We start from the raw sequence: 17,119 nt of genomic DNA on the forward strand, positions 1-17,119 counted from the left end.
CCTGCACCATTAATACAAAACAAGCGTGCGGCGCGAGAGTTATTGGAACGCGAGTCAGGAGGCAGATAATGTCATGTCACAGGACACCAAGTAGTCCTATTTAAGTGGAGAGGAACGGAGCCCTGCAGCCACCACCATGAATTTGGGTCCCAAGAACTCCTATGGTAATGGCCTGGCGTACGCTGGCTTCAACCAAGACCAAGGTGAGGGGGGGGCGGGGCTGAGTGTTGGGGGCTGGCCGTGGTGGTGGTGTGGGCCAGGTGTGGGTCCAGCCTGCCAGGGAAGCAATAAGGCACGGTGTTTTGTTGACCTCTCACCACGTGGGTCATGGGCCTCACTGCCTCTCATGGTATGGCAGTGTCCGGGAATGATCACTCGTACAGTTTTAATATATTTTTGTCTACTACGATTTTATTTTATTTCTTGAGATTTATGTTTAGGTAGAAATTCCTTTTGGGTGAAGTTACGTCTGTGTGTGTGTGTGTGTGTGTGTGTGTGTGTGTGTGATATTTAGCCTATGTTGTATTATTAAACAGTAGTGTCAAATGTTTAACAAGTGTATGTGAAGTAAAGAATTGTATTTTCGCTACAGCTTGTTGTCTCCTGAACAATGTCAGATTAAGCTCCATCTCCCTCCCATGTCTCCCTGGGGAAAACACCTGGGTCAGCCTGGGTCACCTGACCTTCACCTCATCCACCATCAGTAGTGTTGCCATTCAGGGTGCTTTTCCAATGGTAGTTTTTCTTGTTTCTTTTTTCTTTTCCATGTATTTGGTGCAGACACAGAGTGGTTGCCAACATACTACATAGCCAGGCTTCTTGCCATCCCTGCAGGGTGTTGTGTGGCCTGCCAGTGGTTAATCCACTATTGTAGTTAGTAGTTACCACATAGTAATTTTTTACAGGCATCCCCATATATACTGTTGCAGTGTCACTTCATGATACTTTTGGAAGGAGTAAACTATCTATCTGATGTCCCTATTACTTACACTTACAGATGCTTTGAACTAAATGAAAGAGATTGCTGATATAACTGGCATCACTCATTCTTCACCTAGGTGATACTGTAACTTCATCGTGTATCAGTAATCCAGAGGTAAAGCTGAGCAGTGACTGATGTCAAGTAAACTGTGTGTCTTATTTTTTATAAGGATCATTACAGTATAGAGGATGAGAGAGGGACTGATGCAGCAGGCCTTCTTGTGTTCACATTGCACCATTCTTTTTTCTTTCTAATTTTTCAATACAGAGTACATACTAGGGATCGACTGATTATCAGCCAGGTTGATTATTGACGCCAATGTTAAGCATTTTGATGCATATCGGCATCAGCCTTTTTTTTAAATTCGACGGCCGATAACAGATAAATTTAAAACTGGTTTATTTTGGCTCTGATGCAACCGCGCATCTGTCTGCTATCAGCATTTGATTGGTTACAAGCAAAGCCACGGTAAAAGCCAGTCAGCAGTGAAAGCTGGTCATGCACAGTGCTTACACACACGGTGGAGATACACACACAGTGGAGAACAAGTTGTGGTATGGGTTAAAGTTTGGAGGACAGCGGCGGTACTGCCAACTGTTGGTAGCGAGCAATTTTATAGAAACGTTTTCAGGAGTAACTTATGAAGATTTCTCCCATGTTCCCCCCCGCCCTCTATTATTCTCTCGTGTTAATAAACTTATAAGGCAAATAAAACATGTTTATATTATCTATCTATTTATCTATCTATCTATCTATCTATCTATATATATATATATATATATATATATATATATATATATATATATATATATATCGGTATATATATATCTCTAATCGTATCAGTATCTATCAATCTCTAGTACATACCTCTATGTTTCACCATGATGTGCTTTACCAAGCAACTCATTTTATCCTTGTCTGGTCTGTCATTATCTCAGGTTGCTTTGCCTGTGGGATGAACAATGGCTTCCGTGTGTACAACTGTGACCCCTTGAAGGAGAAGGAGCGGCAGGACTTTTCAGATGGAGGAATTGGCTACGTTGAGATGCTGTTCAGGTGCAACTACTTGGCGCTGGTGGGCGGCGGCACCCACCCCAAGTACCCAACAAATAAAGGTGTGACAAGAGGGGAATGAGAGAAAGCTATTGGTAGTTTGCTTGTTTAGGATGTCAAAGATACCCTGGTGGTCCATTGCATTATTTGATTATTAATGGTGCACACTTTAACTTATATGGAGGATGTGTACTTAGCTTGCTCTAGTAACAGATGCACTGTGAACATAAGCTTGATTGTTTAAGGTTTTTATTAGCGAAAGGAAACTGTGTGGTATTTATATGTTTATTTAGTATGCAAGTCATCATCATCATCATCATAATTTTCATTTAACATTGCATTTTCCCATTAGGGTGGGGTTACATGGACGATGACTGCTTTCAACAACTGGCGATTTTGTGCCATTTAATACACAAGTGAGTGTAACAAACAATTAATACAGTATTCTTTATTCTTCAGTAATGGTGTGGGATGACCTTAAGAAGAAACATGTGATTGAACTGGAGTTTGCCTCAGAGGTGCGAGGTGTGAGGCTACGGCGCGACCGCATTGTTGTCATTCTAGACACCATGATAAAGGTTTACACGTTTACCTCCAACCCACAGCAGCTTCACGTATTTGACACAGCAATGAATCCAAAAGGTGTGTGTGTGTGTGTGTGTGTGTGTGTGTGTGTGTGTGTGTGTGTGTGTGTGTGTGCACGTGCATGTGCATCAGCACTCTCTCTTCTGCATCTCTGTATAGCAAGCTTTTATTTATATAGGTTACAAGGAACTAAGACAATTTGTAGAGTGATAATTTGAAGTCTGATCATCGAAGTGTTATTGATGTTAGCATGGTTGCATTACATGATTCTTAAAATCTCTTTATACCTTATCAAATGAGTCATGACTAATTAACCTGGCTTAGGTGGGATAGGTAAAGTTAGATGAGCAAGACTTATCTGTCATCTTACTTCCTCATGTCTCCTCTGCAGGGCTGTGTGTCCTGTGTCCAAACAGCAACAATTCCCTCCTGGCCTTCCCTGGTCCCCGTACTGGCCATGTTCTCATAATCGATCTGGCCAACACAGAAAAGTCTCCACTTGATATACTTGCCCATGACTCCCCTCTCAGTTGTATTGGTAAGCACTGGCATGGAAATGGTTGTCATCTTGTACCGAGCAGTTTGCCATTGGGGATGAAATCTTATATACATTGGTCTACATTCTGTCACTTTTAATGCTGAATATGCTCTATATTTGAACAAAATCTCAGTGCTGTAATCTATGTATTCTTTACTGGATGTTAAAGTGTAATTTGGGCTGCAATTTGATTGTTATTACTTTCCTTTGCAGCCCTAAACCTACCAGGAACAAAATTAGCAACTGCCTCTGAAAAGGGAACCTTGATCAGAATTTTTGACACAGCCAGTGGAACTCAGCTGAATGAACTGCGCAGAGGAGCAAATGCTGCCACCATATTCTGGTAGAAAACTTGTGTTTTACCAATAATGAGTGCTGTAAATTTTCTTGTATATGATGATAGCAAGGATAAAGTGTGCAGCCACAACGTTTGTGAATCTTTTGTACATATAATGAAAAATTTACTTATGAAGATGTATACTGCTGGTTATTCTTACAGTAGCATGTCAGTCAGTGTCTAGCAAAGCCTTAATTCCTTATCATGGGCAATTCCACATTTTAAATACTTCATCTGATGTTAACATTTTTTTTTCAGATTATAGTGAGCTATAGTTGTTTTGGTGGATGAATTTAGAAAGAGACAAATCTGCTATATCTCTGTAACTGTACAAACCTCATTCATTTATTGCCACTTACTTTCTGTCACACCAAAATTTCCTCATACTAGATTTTTTTTTTAATTAATTTATTTTTTTTATTAGTATATTTATTTTTCTCCAATAGTTAGCTGCATCACATTGTTATGATTTCACTTTACCACTTTGAATGATCATTCTTGTTACATGATGTTTCAGCTCTATATTTTCTCATATTCAACTTAATTCCTGGCAGAATGTTCTTTGTTACATATCTCAGAAGTCAAAAGTAGAAATGGTCACTGATGAATATACCTTACTTCAGTATTTTTGTATGTAACTTTTATAATAGGCTCCATATTTCTTCCCCTCCAGTATCAACTTCAGCCAGGACTCCTCCCTCCTGTGTGTGTCCAGCGACCATGGCACAGTGCACATATTTGCCACAGAAGATGAGGACAAGAAGAACAAACAGTCAAGGTTTGCTGATGTTCACTTACATTTAAATAATTTTTTCAAACTTTCCTCCCTCTAACCATGGTAACAAGGCACTGTCTACTAGCAGTCATTTAAAGATTTATTCAGTTGTTATTCCTTTGAAAATTGCTCCAAGAACTTAACTTCATACATAGGTGATGATGGGGCTATCATTAAATATGTCTAGCAAATATAGCATTTTATTAGTACAAATTTTCATATGCAGTTTACTTATTTGTCAAAGTCATACACTTCACCATTAGAAGAAATGAGTTCTTTTCTCCCTATATTTTATTCCTTTTTAAGAACACCCCTAGAAGATGACCATGACCAAAAAGTCTCCATTTATTTGTGTTCATACATTTCTTTCTTTTGTGACTAAAGCCCCTCATCTTCATTTTTGCTTTCTCCTCACACACTAACAGTCCATCATTGTGTTCCATGCTTCCCAAACTCACCTCTTTTCACTTATTTGTGACTTGTTCTGGGTATTCCATAATGTTAATTTGACCAGTATTTGTGCAGCATCTCAACACAGTACAGTAATAAATTGCTTCATTCTTTCTTTTGAGAATAACTATATTTGGTAAATTTCTTAGGTTTTTGTTGTGTCTTGCAGCCTGGCATCAGCTTCCTTCCTCCCCAAGTACTTCAGCAGCAAGTGGAGTTTCTGCAAGTTTGAGGTGCCTGGTGGGTCACAATGTATCTGTGCCTTTGGTCCATCTAGCAACTCAGTCATTGGTAAGATCTTAGTTATTTGTAGCATATCTTTGTATTTTTTTATACACACTAAGGCTTCAAGCTGGTGTTTGTTTTAGCTGGTGATTTCAAGCAGAGCAAGATGACATAGAAATTTTTTAGCTAATGAAATAAGTTTCTGAACCAGGAATTGAACATGACTTGATTGCCTTATGCTTCTTGATTTTCATTGAAGCACCTCTCAGTTCACCACTACACATGAGTCATTGTCATCCTGCTCACCACCACACTCAAGTGATTGTGACATAACATAACATAACATAAATAATAGGATAACAAAGGGCCACCAGGGCCCATCTAGGTTATCCTGTATCAGTCGCACAGCGACCTCGTCATCAGTACTTAAAGATACACTTACAAGTACACAATACATTATATACTAATTTTAAATATTTGGCCCATTAACAGGGCTAAGTCCTGCAGCGAAATCCTCTACAATTTGTGGTCCCCATACATGGGGATCATGTCTTGTTTAACTATAGTAAATTTCTTATAAAAACTATCATGCAGTGCTATACATAATTATAAATCTAATAAATTTAAGTGCTTATCTAATCTGTTTTTAAACATTGTCAAACTAATGCTATTTACAACTGTCTCTGGCAATGCATTCCAGAAGTCTACCACCCTATGATTAAAGAAATATTTTCTTATATCTAACCTGCAGCCTTGCTTTCTAATCTTCCTGCCATGATTTCTAGTCCTATTGCCCTCCTCTAAGGTAAAGAAAGATCTCACATCTATGTAGTTTGTATCTGAGAACATTTTAAATAACTCTATCATATCCCTCTTATACATCTCCTCTCAAATGAAAACATGTTTAATTCCTTTAATCTATCTCTATACTCCAGGCGCTTTAATGCTGGTATCATCCTAGTTGCTCTTCTCTGAACTGCTTCTAACATGTTGATATCCTGCCTATAGTGGGGTGACCAGGCCTGTATGCAATACTCTAAATGGGGCCTAACATAGGAATTATATAAGCTACGCACCACTTCCTTACTTTTATAACTAACATTTCTATTTATAAAACCCAGGATCCTATTTGCCCTATTTCTTGCTTCTAAACATTGCTTTGAAAATTTCATAGTCCTGTCTATCACTACTCCTAAATCCTTTCCTTCCTCTACTGCCTCTAGCCAACATCCCTCCATCTCATAGTGATTGACATTTTTTTGGCTTTTGTGTTTCCCCTCACTCTCATGGCTTCTGTGGCTGCTGAGGAAGCAAAGATGTGAGTCTGGCAGTATTCTGCCTCCAAAATTAGAGTGTTCATGAAATGTGAGTGTATAAAAAGTACTGATGGTAAAAACAATTGAAATTACAGAAAAGAAATAAAGCAGAAAAGTACCATGATAAGACCATGACTAAACTCATTGAGGAAGGCATAAATATTCGTAAATTATGATGCTGTTGAATATTTCTAAAAATGAAACAGAAGCAAGATGAAAGAAAATTAGAAAGTGGTAGAAATGTCTTTCAGGTGTGCTATAGAGCAGTGTCAGTTCCCAAAGAATCATTTAAGAGAATAATGAGATCAGATATGTGGGATAGAAAGTTGAGAAAGTCTTGCCTAGAGTGGATGAACTATGTGAATTGAGTATTGGATGACAGAGAGGAATGACTGTACAACAGGCAAGAGCAATTGTGCATGACTGAGGTGAATGGAGAGTGACAGATTGGCAGTGGTGAGTGCATGGAAATTAGTCTCATTAACACAAGCAAAAGGGTGTGAATGTACTTAGTAGGACTCATTGGAATATGGACCCAATTTGGATTTAGGACACTAGGAAGTGCAGTGTATCTGTTGTGGTCTCAGAAATGCATAGGGGAATCTCAATGTGAAGGGGTAGAGGTAAATCAGGGCATTCTCTGGATGTATATGCCAAGTGTCCATCTGTGCTGTATGAGACTCCCTTTTCATCAGTGGCTGATGATAAGAGTGAATGTGTGTGGAAGTGTGTGGTGCTTTCTTTGTCTGGGTCACCTCATGTGGGATTGCCAGTCTGGTATATACCTTAGAAATAGAAATTTTAACAGTTTTTATCACTGAATTGAAGATTTTGTATACAAAGTTAGTCATATGAAAGCAAAATTTCAAATATGTATAATATTTGTTGCAAATACTTATAGATCCACAACAAAATTGCAGTTCATTGTTATAGAATTTGTGATTTGTGGAATGGTTAGCTTTGCCTCAGCTGTACTCTCATGTTTCATTTGAGTTTTCTGTAACTGCATGATGATGAGAGAGAGCGAGAGAGGAAAAGAATACTATAGCCAGTGAAGTGCAAATAGGGAAAAGAGTGTAAGGGGAATGTAAGGTAAAGGTTCAAGGAATAGATATGAAAAGCATGTATTATGGGATTACAAATTTAATAACTAAGTGTGGAATTAAAGACAGGTTTTTGGTTGGATACATCTCTTGATCCCTTACAGCTATATGTGCTGATGGCAGCTACTACAAGTTCAGTTTCAGCGGCAAGGGAGAGTGTAATCGGGAAGTCTACACTCTTTTCCTGGATATGAAAGAGGACAAGGCATAATCCTGGATGCCTCACTGCCATCCAGGAGGAAACAAGTTCTTGTCCACAGCTCCTTGGGGGCATGTAGCTAATGTACACTTGTAATCCTTGAGATTGTCCCCAAGTGAGCCCTCCACCATCTCCACCATTAGTGTGTGATGGTCCACTAGTATTTTAGGAAAGACTCCCTCATTCCACTTTTGGCTTAAACTTATGTTGATATTATAACTGTCTATTTATTTTTACTAAATATGTAATCTGAAATTCAAGCATACTCCCATAAAGTTTATTGTTTTTTTTTTTTTTTTTTTTTTTTTTTTTTTTTTTTCAAGGGAATTTTCAGTATTTTCTTTTCATCTCATGATTCAAAGATTTGGCTGTTCAGTACAGAAGAATGTCAATTGAACTGTGATGCATATCAGGGAAGACTATCATATTATACTTGCCATAAACTGAAGTGTCATTTTTATTTAAGAACTTATTTAGTATGTTAGAGAAACACAAAAAAACAAAGATTTCTTGATTAATGAATATGGGAAAATATGTGACATCATTGTATATATATATATATATATATATATATATATATATATATATATATATATATATATATATATATATATATATATATATATATATATATGGACTAAACATTTTTTTGCTGTTGAATTAAGAGGTACATTAATTGTGTGGTGCTCCACTGCACTACTTGCTGTGCATGAGTCACTACATTTATCATGCTTGTACTGCAGAAATATCCAAGTGTGCCTCACCTTGTGTAGAGCAAAGAAAACAAAATTTGTAATACATTGCTAAAACACACAGAAGAACAGAGAAAAAATGTATGCTTATTGATAAAGAGGTCATGTTAAAGGAAAATTATATTCACACACACACACACACACACACACACACACACACACACACACACACACACACACACACACACACACACACACACACACACACACACACACACTTTTGCTCTTCTTAACACTGCTTTACATTTTAAATGTCCTTTTACTCATGATTTTTTTTTTTTTTTTTTTTCCTGTTCTCAAAAACATATGTTCTTTATTCACATCTAATAGGCATATCATCATCTGAAGATGCAGATTTTATCTCAGGAACTGAGGACATGTAGTACATATAGTGTATTGGAGACAGCCTTGTGGCATGTCTTGAGAGGTGTACAATGGAAGGCAAGCATGGAACTCAAAACAATATATTTACAAATGATACATCAGATTTCATTTGCATCATAGAGAGAGACCTACCTGCTCTTCTTAAAGGTGTTGCTGTAAATTGACTTCATATTCATTCACATTAAATTGACATTCTATTGTATTGGAGGTTCTGGAGTTTTATATTTTTATGTAATTTAATTAGATTTTGACATATGAAAAATAGTCACAAATTACAGTTATGCATTAATTGTATTCATAATCAATGACTGTCAGTTGATAAAAAAAAAAAAAGAAACATGGAAAAGCTGGTTATCAGATCAGTAATTGGAGGATGTTGGAGATAAGGCTGAACTGAGCTATTTTCTGTGCCACCATGGCATGGAAGCTATCCATTCACTGAGGTGCTCTCTCTCTCTCTCTCTCTCTCTCTCTCTCTCTCTCTCTCTCTCTCTCTCTCTCTCTCTCTCTCTCTCTCTCTCTCTCTCTCTCTCTCTCTCTCTCTCTCTCTCTCTCTCTCTGTCAGTGTGATGGGAGCAGATGCAAGTGATATTACCTTTTGACTGGTGTTCATGAGCAAATGATGTGTCTTTTTAAGGCATCAGTTTTAGAAAGCATTGTAGCTCAGATCATTTAGAATAATTGATATATTTCAGTTCTCGTACATCCTAGTGTTTCTCTATCTGATAAACAGTTTAGAAATTTTTAGTTTTCTTACTTATATTAGATTGATTGTGTTATACATGGAGACTGTATTGAACGTCCAGCATGTATATATGTATAAAAGTACTCTAGTTACTATGTTTGGAGGTGTATGGTTAATGACAGCAAAACTTAATGGGAATGGTGTTTCATCAGACTTTCATTATAACACAGTGACTAGTGATCTAAATAACATATATGATTGAAAACATTGATGTCTGATCTTCAGAGGGTGAAGTGACCACTAGCTGTGATGATCACCCCTTTCATTGGGTGGGACTGGGAAATCAAGGTGTGAGAATACCTACACACCATATTAAGGAAAATCAATAAGGGACCATCCATAAACAGTCATATTCATCAAGTAAGGTAGAGGCAAAACCCACTAAGAAGTTTCCATTTGAAGTAAGGTTGTGATGCCTAGATATTTAAACTGATCACACATTTTTAAGATATGTTACAGGAAATCCATTGATTTCAAACCATGATATGGAATAAGGACAAAGCAGAAAGAGATGTTGGATTAGGCTATTGAGACTTTTGGAGGAGGATACCACTCTTACTAGAAGTTAATATGGGATGCGATTTTCTCTCTCTCTCTCTCTCTCTCTCTCTCTCTCTCTCTCTCTCTCTCTCTCTCTCTCTCTCTCTCTCTCTCTCTCTCTCTCTCTCTCTCTCTCATTGATTTGCTCACATATTTATACAAGTCCAGAGTTTTAGCAGTATTAATTTCTTCACATTAGATATTATTTATTAATTTTTAGGAAAGAGTTATGTTACAGTCTTCCACAGGGCACATGAATGGAGTTGGGTGATGTCTATGTCTAGTGAGTCTGCACTGTGTCTATGTGAGTGAATTGCAGCCAACAGGTGGTAATAAACATCAACTTGTATATCATGAAGCATATAGCTGTTGGAAAGGAAAAGGTTGAGGTAGTGCTACCTTGGACCAGTGTCTAAAGCCTTGGTTGGAGATTGAAAGCCAAACATTAATAACTATTAGTCTTGTTGGGCTCCCAGTCCACAAAGACTTGTAGTGACATGTGTAGCTGGTGAAGCATTTGTGGAGAGACATAGGGGGACATGGGATGAAGAGATCCAGCAACTAGCAGACTTACCACTCAGTTTGCATGGCATGTGGTTTGGTTGGGTGCTATCTGTTGGCATGCACTGATGCATGCAGACAAGGAGTTTGCCTCAAAAATTATTGTTATTTCAGAAGGTATAGTACAGTTGGATGCATAATTGATCTATATGAAAGAACTTGCAATAATGAAGTCATTCTATAAGAATTTTAAAAATTTTGGTTATATTTTACAAAAGTATAGCATGATTGATTTTGAATTATATAAATGCTAAACTCATTTTGAATTCATAATTTGGGTAGAATCAATATTATTATAATGATACTGAGATATTTTTTATCCTAATTTTGATCATCTATTACAAGAAAGTTTTCCATTATGAAAATTTTTAAATTTTGATTTACATGTATTAGCAGGATGGATTTCATATAGGAAGGCATCCTTGTATCTGTCCCACATAGAGAAACAATATTTTTTATTATTTAAGTTGAACTCCACCTTGTAAGAACAATGATAGATTTGAAGCAGCTCCAGAGTTGACAGGTTATGGACAAACATCCCCAGGTTCATTGTGCTTCATTTCATCCCATACTTTCAGTTTGGCAGACATAGGGTTCAGTGATGAAGGATACATATGTATAATTATGCTCCCCAAAATTTACATGTGGAAAGTGAACAATTATTTTTTTTTCAAGAATAGAATTTTTATAGAAATGGATGCTGTACTTGGATATATTACATAATGTTAGTTATTCTGTATCTCTACCTGATGTACTGTCTTAAAACTCAAAATCTAATTAACTTTATATTCATCATGGTCATTTCTCGAAATAAATCAAGAAAAGAGTTACTGTGTACCTGTGAACAGCATAATTTCCAAATGGTGTTATTGCTTTTTCACAGACTAAAGAGTGTATGACTAACTGTGATTCTTACAATAAGAATTATTGATTTTATAATCACTGAAATAAGTAAAATTAAGTACACATAGCACTATCTTTATATTGGTTTATTTTTATGCTTTTGCATATTACATTACACGTTAGACACATAATTAGTTTCATGGTTGAACATGTGTAGGTATTTGGCTGCAAACCATTTGGATCTCCAGACAGATTCAATATTCACAAGATTCTGGGTTATAAATTTGAACAAAACACTTTGAAGTTTTGTGAATTATAATGCTGGAGGTTCATTTGATCTTTGAAATCATTGCCTGTGCACTGATTTGGTCTGGTACTATATTCTGTTCTATAGAGTGTCCAGTTCTTGGATGTGAACTTGATGTGATGAATTAGGAAAGGTCTTCCAGTAGTGGATTGATTTGTGTCTGTGATTGGCTTGAATTGAGAGGGTAATTGTCTGTCAGAGAAAACTGCTTAGTGCTGCTGATTGAAATATAAAGCAGAATCAAGTTGAAACTTACAATTTTTGTCATTATATTGGATTTACAGTAAAGTACAAGTCAAGTTGTGATGTTAGACTGCCCAGGAGTAGAGGCAGTTGATTGCTATCATACATGGGGTGTGGATCAGCTTGAGTCATTATTATCACCATCACCTGCATATCTGTCTTCATGTCACAGCCAGAACTTCATCCTGTATCATCATCATCATCATCATCATCATCATCATAATAATCATCATCATCATCATCATTATTTTCATCATCATCACTGTAACATTATCACCACATGGAGTTAGAGCAAATGCAGCAAGTCTTTAATGAAAGAAAGGGAAGTAGTGCTTTCAACCCCGGCTCTTTCCAAGTTGATTTTCAGACTTGATTCTTTCATGTACCAATGTCTCCATTGTGATTATGTTCTGAAATCTTGGAAATCCTAAGCAGACAGAACATCTTCATATTTGATATAAAGGACAGTGATTCTTGTAAGTTCTTGAAATGAAATATTTATGAACCACTGGTGTATAATAGTAAACATAATCCAAGGACACATAATTTTTTTAAGCTTTAACATGCCATATTTTGAGTTACTCTAAACCAAGGAATTCTTTGGTTGTGTACAGGTTGCCTGTAGCTATTCATGTCTGATAGATTAGCTCATGCAGTGGCATGATTACAGCTAGATGAAAAAAAGGGAAATCATTGTATTATTAGTCTCCAGCCAATGGAGGTGTGCTTGGTACCTGAGAGAGTCAGTGTCCTGCTGTCTTTTGACTTGCTGTGTATTTATTGCTTCAGAGTATCAGATGTGTGATGTGACTTTACAGAATTTGTCATTGTACTACATGCTTTGCAACACCAGATTGTCAACTCAAAATTGAAGAGTTATTCATCAATATACAATAAATTAAATTTCATTGAGTGAAAGCAGGTTGTTTAACCTTTTGTTCTGCAGTGTTTGTGCAGGTACTGTACATACATGAATTTGTAAGGAAATAATCATCTTTAGCATTTCTATAAAGTACTTTTCACTGACTAAAGACAGATTGTTTAACATTATGTTCTGCAACATTTCTGCAAATTCTGTACATATATGGATATGCAATGGGATAAGTATATATTGCATTTCCATGAAATATCTTATTTGACATGATTTTTATAATAATGCAAGTAATTAAATGTGATATGGCTATTTGATATGATCAGTGTAAAAGTGTATTTGTGATAGGTAACTTTTTTATATCTATCTTGAAGATATGGTGCAAAATACTCTTGTAGTTTTTTTTTTTTTTTTTTCTCTCTCTCTCTCTCTCTCTCTCTCTCTCTCTCTCTCTCTCTCTCTCTCTCCTTTCTTTCTCCTTCTGTACTTATGTAAGATAAATGCAGATTTTTACTATCATGAAATTGACTAATTTTAGTTGATGAAAGCATACATACAGACTACTGATACATTTTCATGCTTGCTCCAGGTCTGATCCAACACCCACCTTGTTTGAGGGTCACAAGATTTCACATGTGTGTGTGTTTTTGTGTGTGTGTGTGTGTGTGTGTGTGTGTGTGTGTGTGTGTGTGTGTGTGTGTGTGTGCCTGCATGTGTGACATTCATACATGCATAGGTGCACAATCTGTTTTTGGTGTCATTTCCTCCATAAATTGTTGTGAAATCTCAAAATTTCATGTACGTAATTGTAGAATGTTGTGATCAAGTGATATTGTTTTTTGCAGTGGTATAAGAAAATGTTGAAATACTGTCATGGAGTAGTCAAGATACTTATAGTATATATATAACATTTAGTTTGTCTGGCACACACCAGAGACTTGACTATAAGAGCACCCATGGAATTTACATAAATAAATGTACTCACATTGTTTATGTTTCAAATATTTTTCATGTGGGATGTGATTCTTGCAGTTTGATCTGAAGGGATTAGTCTGTGAACTTTTCAAATCTTTCTGTCCTGCACAATGAAAATGCAAGAATATGCAATGATAATTATTGCACAGACTAGCTACTCTCTCTCTCTCTCTCTCTCTCTCTCTCTCTCTCTCTCTCTCTCTCTCTCTCTCTCTCTCTCTCTCTCTCTCTCTCTCTCTCTCTCTCTCTCTCTCTCTCTCTCTCTCTCTCACACACACACACACACACACACACACACACACACATAATATATATCATAACACTTCACACACAGCTAATCCTTTACAGACCAAAGCTAGGTAGTAGCTTGTATACATTTTTGTTGCTTTGTTATCACAGCATTTTAACATTTAACAAGTACATAATATGCAAATAAAATCATTTTATGCCTTAGCATTTTGTCTGTGGTAGATATTGTAGTATGTATGTATGTACTGTATATATGTTTATATATTTATCAGATAATTAGTGGCATGAATTTCATCATATATTATATGCATATTAATAATATGAAGGACAATAATTACTTTTCTGGGCAGTAAAAGAAGGCTCTTTCTGATGTATATCATTGATTAATTGTGGAAGTAATAATGAAGTCCCCTATTGATTCCACATGTTCATTCCTTAGTCCAAGGTTAGGTGATGTGTGGCTCACTCACTCAGACGATGCCTGAAAGGAGAGTCTAAGCTTATGTTGTGTGCAACTAAGATCAAACATCATGGTCAGAGCAGTGGGAGACCTCCATACAGATGGTGCACTCAACTCACCAAGGGAATGAAGTAAAAGAGACCTAGTCCAGAGACAGATTATAATATAGCTGATATTTCCAAGATAAATATGAGCAGCATATAAGCCATGCACTTATATAACAAGAATTTTATTCATAAAAAAAAAAAAAAAAAATATATATATATATATATATATATATATATATATATATATATATATATATATATATATATATATATATATATATATATATACATATAAATAGGTAAATTAAGAAAAAACTACAAGCAAACATGGGGCAAGGAAGTAATGATAGATAGTTTATTTTCCTGAAGAATGAGACCAGTGAAGAAAACTGCTCAAGGACAACATTAGCTGCAGTCTAATTTCCTTTGGCTTGAAGACAAGTAAGTAGCATAACTCATTATTATGGTTGTTCTCCTTTGTCATTCAGAACACTTGGGTGGAGCACAGTGGGAGGCTGCTTCAAAGTTACATGGAGTCCACTAAACCTTGCCTTTGTAATCTCAAGAATTGGCATGTTTGCAGTCATCCTTGTGTGTTTCCTGGGTGTTCTTAGACTGGTCATCTCAGTGAAAGTTTTCCCCCATATTCAGTGCAATGCAGTCTTAACCCCTTCAGTACCAGGACACATTTTCATATTTATTCTGTTTATTAATTAGCGATTTTATACAGCTTCAGAAATTTATGTGCGGATCTAAATTGTAAAGACTGGCCGTTAATCATCTGACTTCCATAGATACTTCCTAATGTAAATAAAACCGTCTAATCACACAAAGCTCATGGTGGACATGCGTCCCAGTACTGAAGGAGTTTGATATTTATTGTCACTTGTAACCTATTATCTTTTAATGTTTAGACTATTGTTTTTTTTTTTTTTTTTTTTTTTTTGTTAGATTGAGAGAAGTACAATTAAAGCAATAACAGTAATAATGGCAGTAGTAGAAGGAAATATCTTTTTTTTTATAAACTATCAATGATCTATTGGCGGGAGTAGTAGTAGTGGTAGTAGTAGTAGTCAGGCAATAATTTCGTCGAAAGAAAGAAAAAAAGTCAATTACGTCAATATTAATGTTCTCTAGGTAGTTTAAATGCATGCACGAATTGTGTTGATGTTGCTGCTGTTGATATAAAACCGTGCTAATATACCGTATCAAACATCAACTATAGAAAAAAAAAATAGAAATAACCAAGTAAACACTTACAACATCGCCTATGATGTTTTATGGCTGTCTGGAATGTGTGAAGGGTGACGAGGGACAAAAGAGATCAACAGGTCAGGTCAGAAGGGGTCAGGTTTAAAATAAACCACCACCCACGGCTTGCGAAGGGAAAGGATGGGACGGGGCGAACGGAAGAAAGGAAGGGAAGCTGTAGTGTGGCGCTGTGGCTGTGTAGGAAGAATTATTAGTTGTTAGTGCGTGACAGGCATCAAGGAGCTTTTTTTGTGGTGGTGTAGAGAAAGAAGAGGCAACAGTGAGGCGCTGGAAGGCCGAGGCGTCACCCCAGGATCGAGCATGGACAGGAACAAGAGGAAGGAAAAAGAGGATGCCGAGAAGGTTTTTTGCCGCGTGAGTTACAAGACGCCGCGGAGGCACAACAAACACGTCTCGCAAATGTGAGTAGGAAATTAGTTACTACTACTACTACTACTACATCTATCTAAATTCTGTTACTATTTCTTTTACTACTGATCTTGCTTCTCACTTCTCTGTTTCATCCTTATATATTTTCCTTCTATTATTGATACATATCCAAGCCCTATATTTACTCGTTTTGTGTACTGAAGGCTCCAATGCATATAATTATTTCGTTGCGAGGGAGCACATTATACTCAATGACGCAATAACTGTTCTGATCTGTAAGGTCAACAGGAAAGTGGAGGCCATGAGGATTATTGGACTAGCTCATAAGCTCGTCGTGTTCTGAGCTCCGTGAACACCAATACAATACTCTCATCTGGATCAATAAGAGTGACTGTTTGAATGGATTGAGATGAAAACTTCGCCTTGACATTATAAAAGTAGGCGAGAGGTATGGACACGTTACAAATGATCGACTCTCTCTCTCTCTCTCTCTCTCTCTCTCTCTCTCTCTCTCTCTCTCATATTTAACGTCAATGTATTTACGCTGGTGACAAAGCCTGTAGTTATAAATCGTTCTTGTGCTGCTGCAAAAGCTTAGTTAACTCATTCTTGTTTGTCTATGTCACAGTAACCTACAACATTATTCTGTAGCCACAGTGTTACATACTGGTAACACAATGAAGTCAAAAGTGATTTTCTGTGCTTATAATGAAACCTAGTCAAATAATCTTTGTCGGTAACCAAGGTTTGTTGTTAAATTGTTCTTCTGTCTTATAATGAGGGTAAGGAGTCACTGGAAGCTACATATCCTAATTATTAAACAGTAACACTTCCATCAGTGGTGTATATGAGATGGTGGTATTAGTCTGCTTATGGAACACGATTGGAGTTTTTAAGTGTTATGATACTGAATTCCTCCTGCCTTTAGCATCTAACAT

General features: G+C 36.6%; 1 protein-coding gene and 1 long non-coding RNA gene across 2 annotated transcripts in view; one reads left to right on the top strand and one right to left on the bottom strand.

The window, feature by feature from the left end:
• The first annotated feature begins 20 nt into the window (after positions 1-20).
• Positions 21-12,850, top strand: LOC123498739 (WD repeat domain phosphoinositide-interacting protein 3-like). Its single transcript, XM_045246141.1, has 8 exons — positions 21-203; positions 1,921-2,097; positions 2,495-2,677; positions 3,012-3,158; positions 3,372-3,501; positions 4,169-4,273; positions 4,890-5,011; positions 7,469-12,850. The coding sequence occupies exons 1-8, from the start codon at positions 137-139 to the stop codon at positions 7,573-7,575; spliced, it is 1,038 nt and encodes a 345-aa protein (XP_045102076.1). The 5' UTR covers positions 21-136; the 3' UTR covers positions 7,576-12,850.
• A 406-nt stretch (positions 12,851-13,256) lies between these two features.
• The window catches only part of LOC123498742, a 14,423-nt gene continuing 10,560 nt past the window's right edge, over positions 13,257-17,119 (bottom strand). The window contains exon 2 of the long non-coding RNA XR_006672783.1: positions 13,257-13,516. This is a non-coding gene — a long non-coding RNA (uncharacterized LOC123498742). The remainder of the gene's footprint in view (positions 13,517-17,119) is intronic.

The sequence above is a fragment of the Portunus trituberculatus genome, chromosome 48 (genome assembly GCF_017591435.1).
Source record: "Portunus trituberculatus isolate SZX2019 chromosome 48, ASM1759143v1, whole genome shotgun sequence".
Taxonomy (NCBI): Eukaryota; Metazoa; Arthropoda; class Malacostraca; order Decapoda; family Portunidae; genus Portunus; species Portunus trituberculatus.

Coding starts and splice junctions, on each gene's coding strand:
- LOC123498739 (XM_045246141.1), top strand. CDS start 137: ATGAATTTGGGTCCCAAGAACTCCTATGGTAATGGCCTGGCGTACGCT. Junction 204..1,920: donor TGGCTTCAACCAAGACCAAG/GTGAGGGGGGGG, acceptor TCATTATCTCAG/GTTGCTTTGCCTGTGGGATG. Junction 2,098..2,494: donor CAAGTACCCAACAAATAAAG/GTGTGACAAGAG, acceptor TTTATTCTTCAG/TAATGGTGTGGGATGACCTT.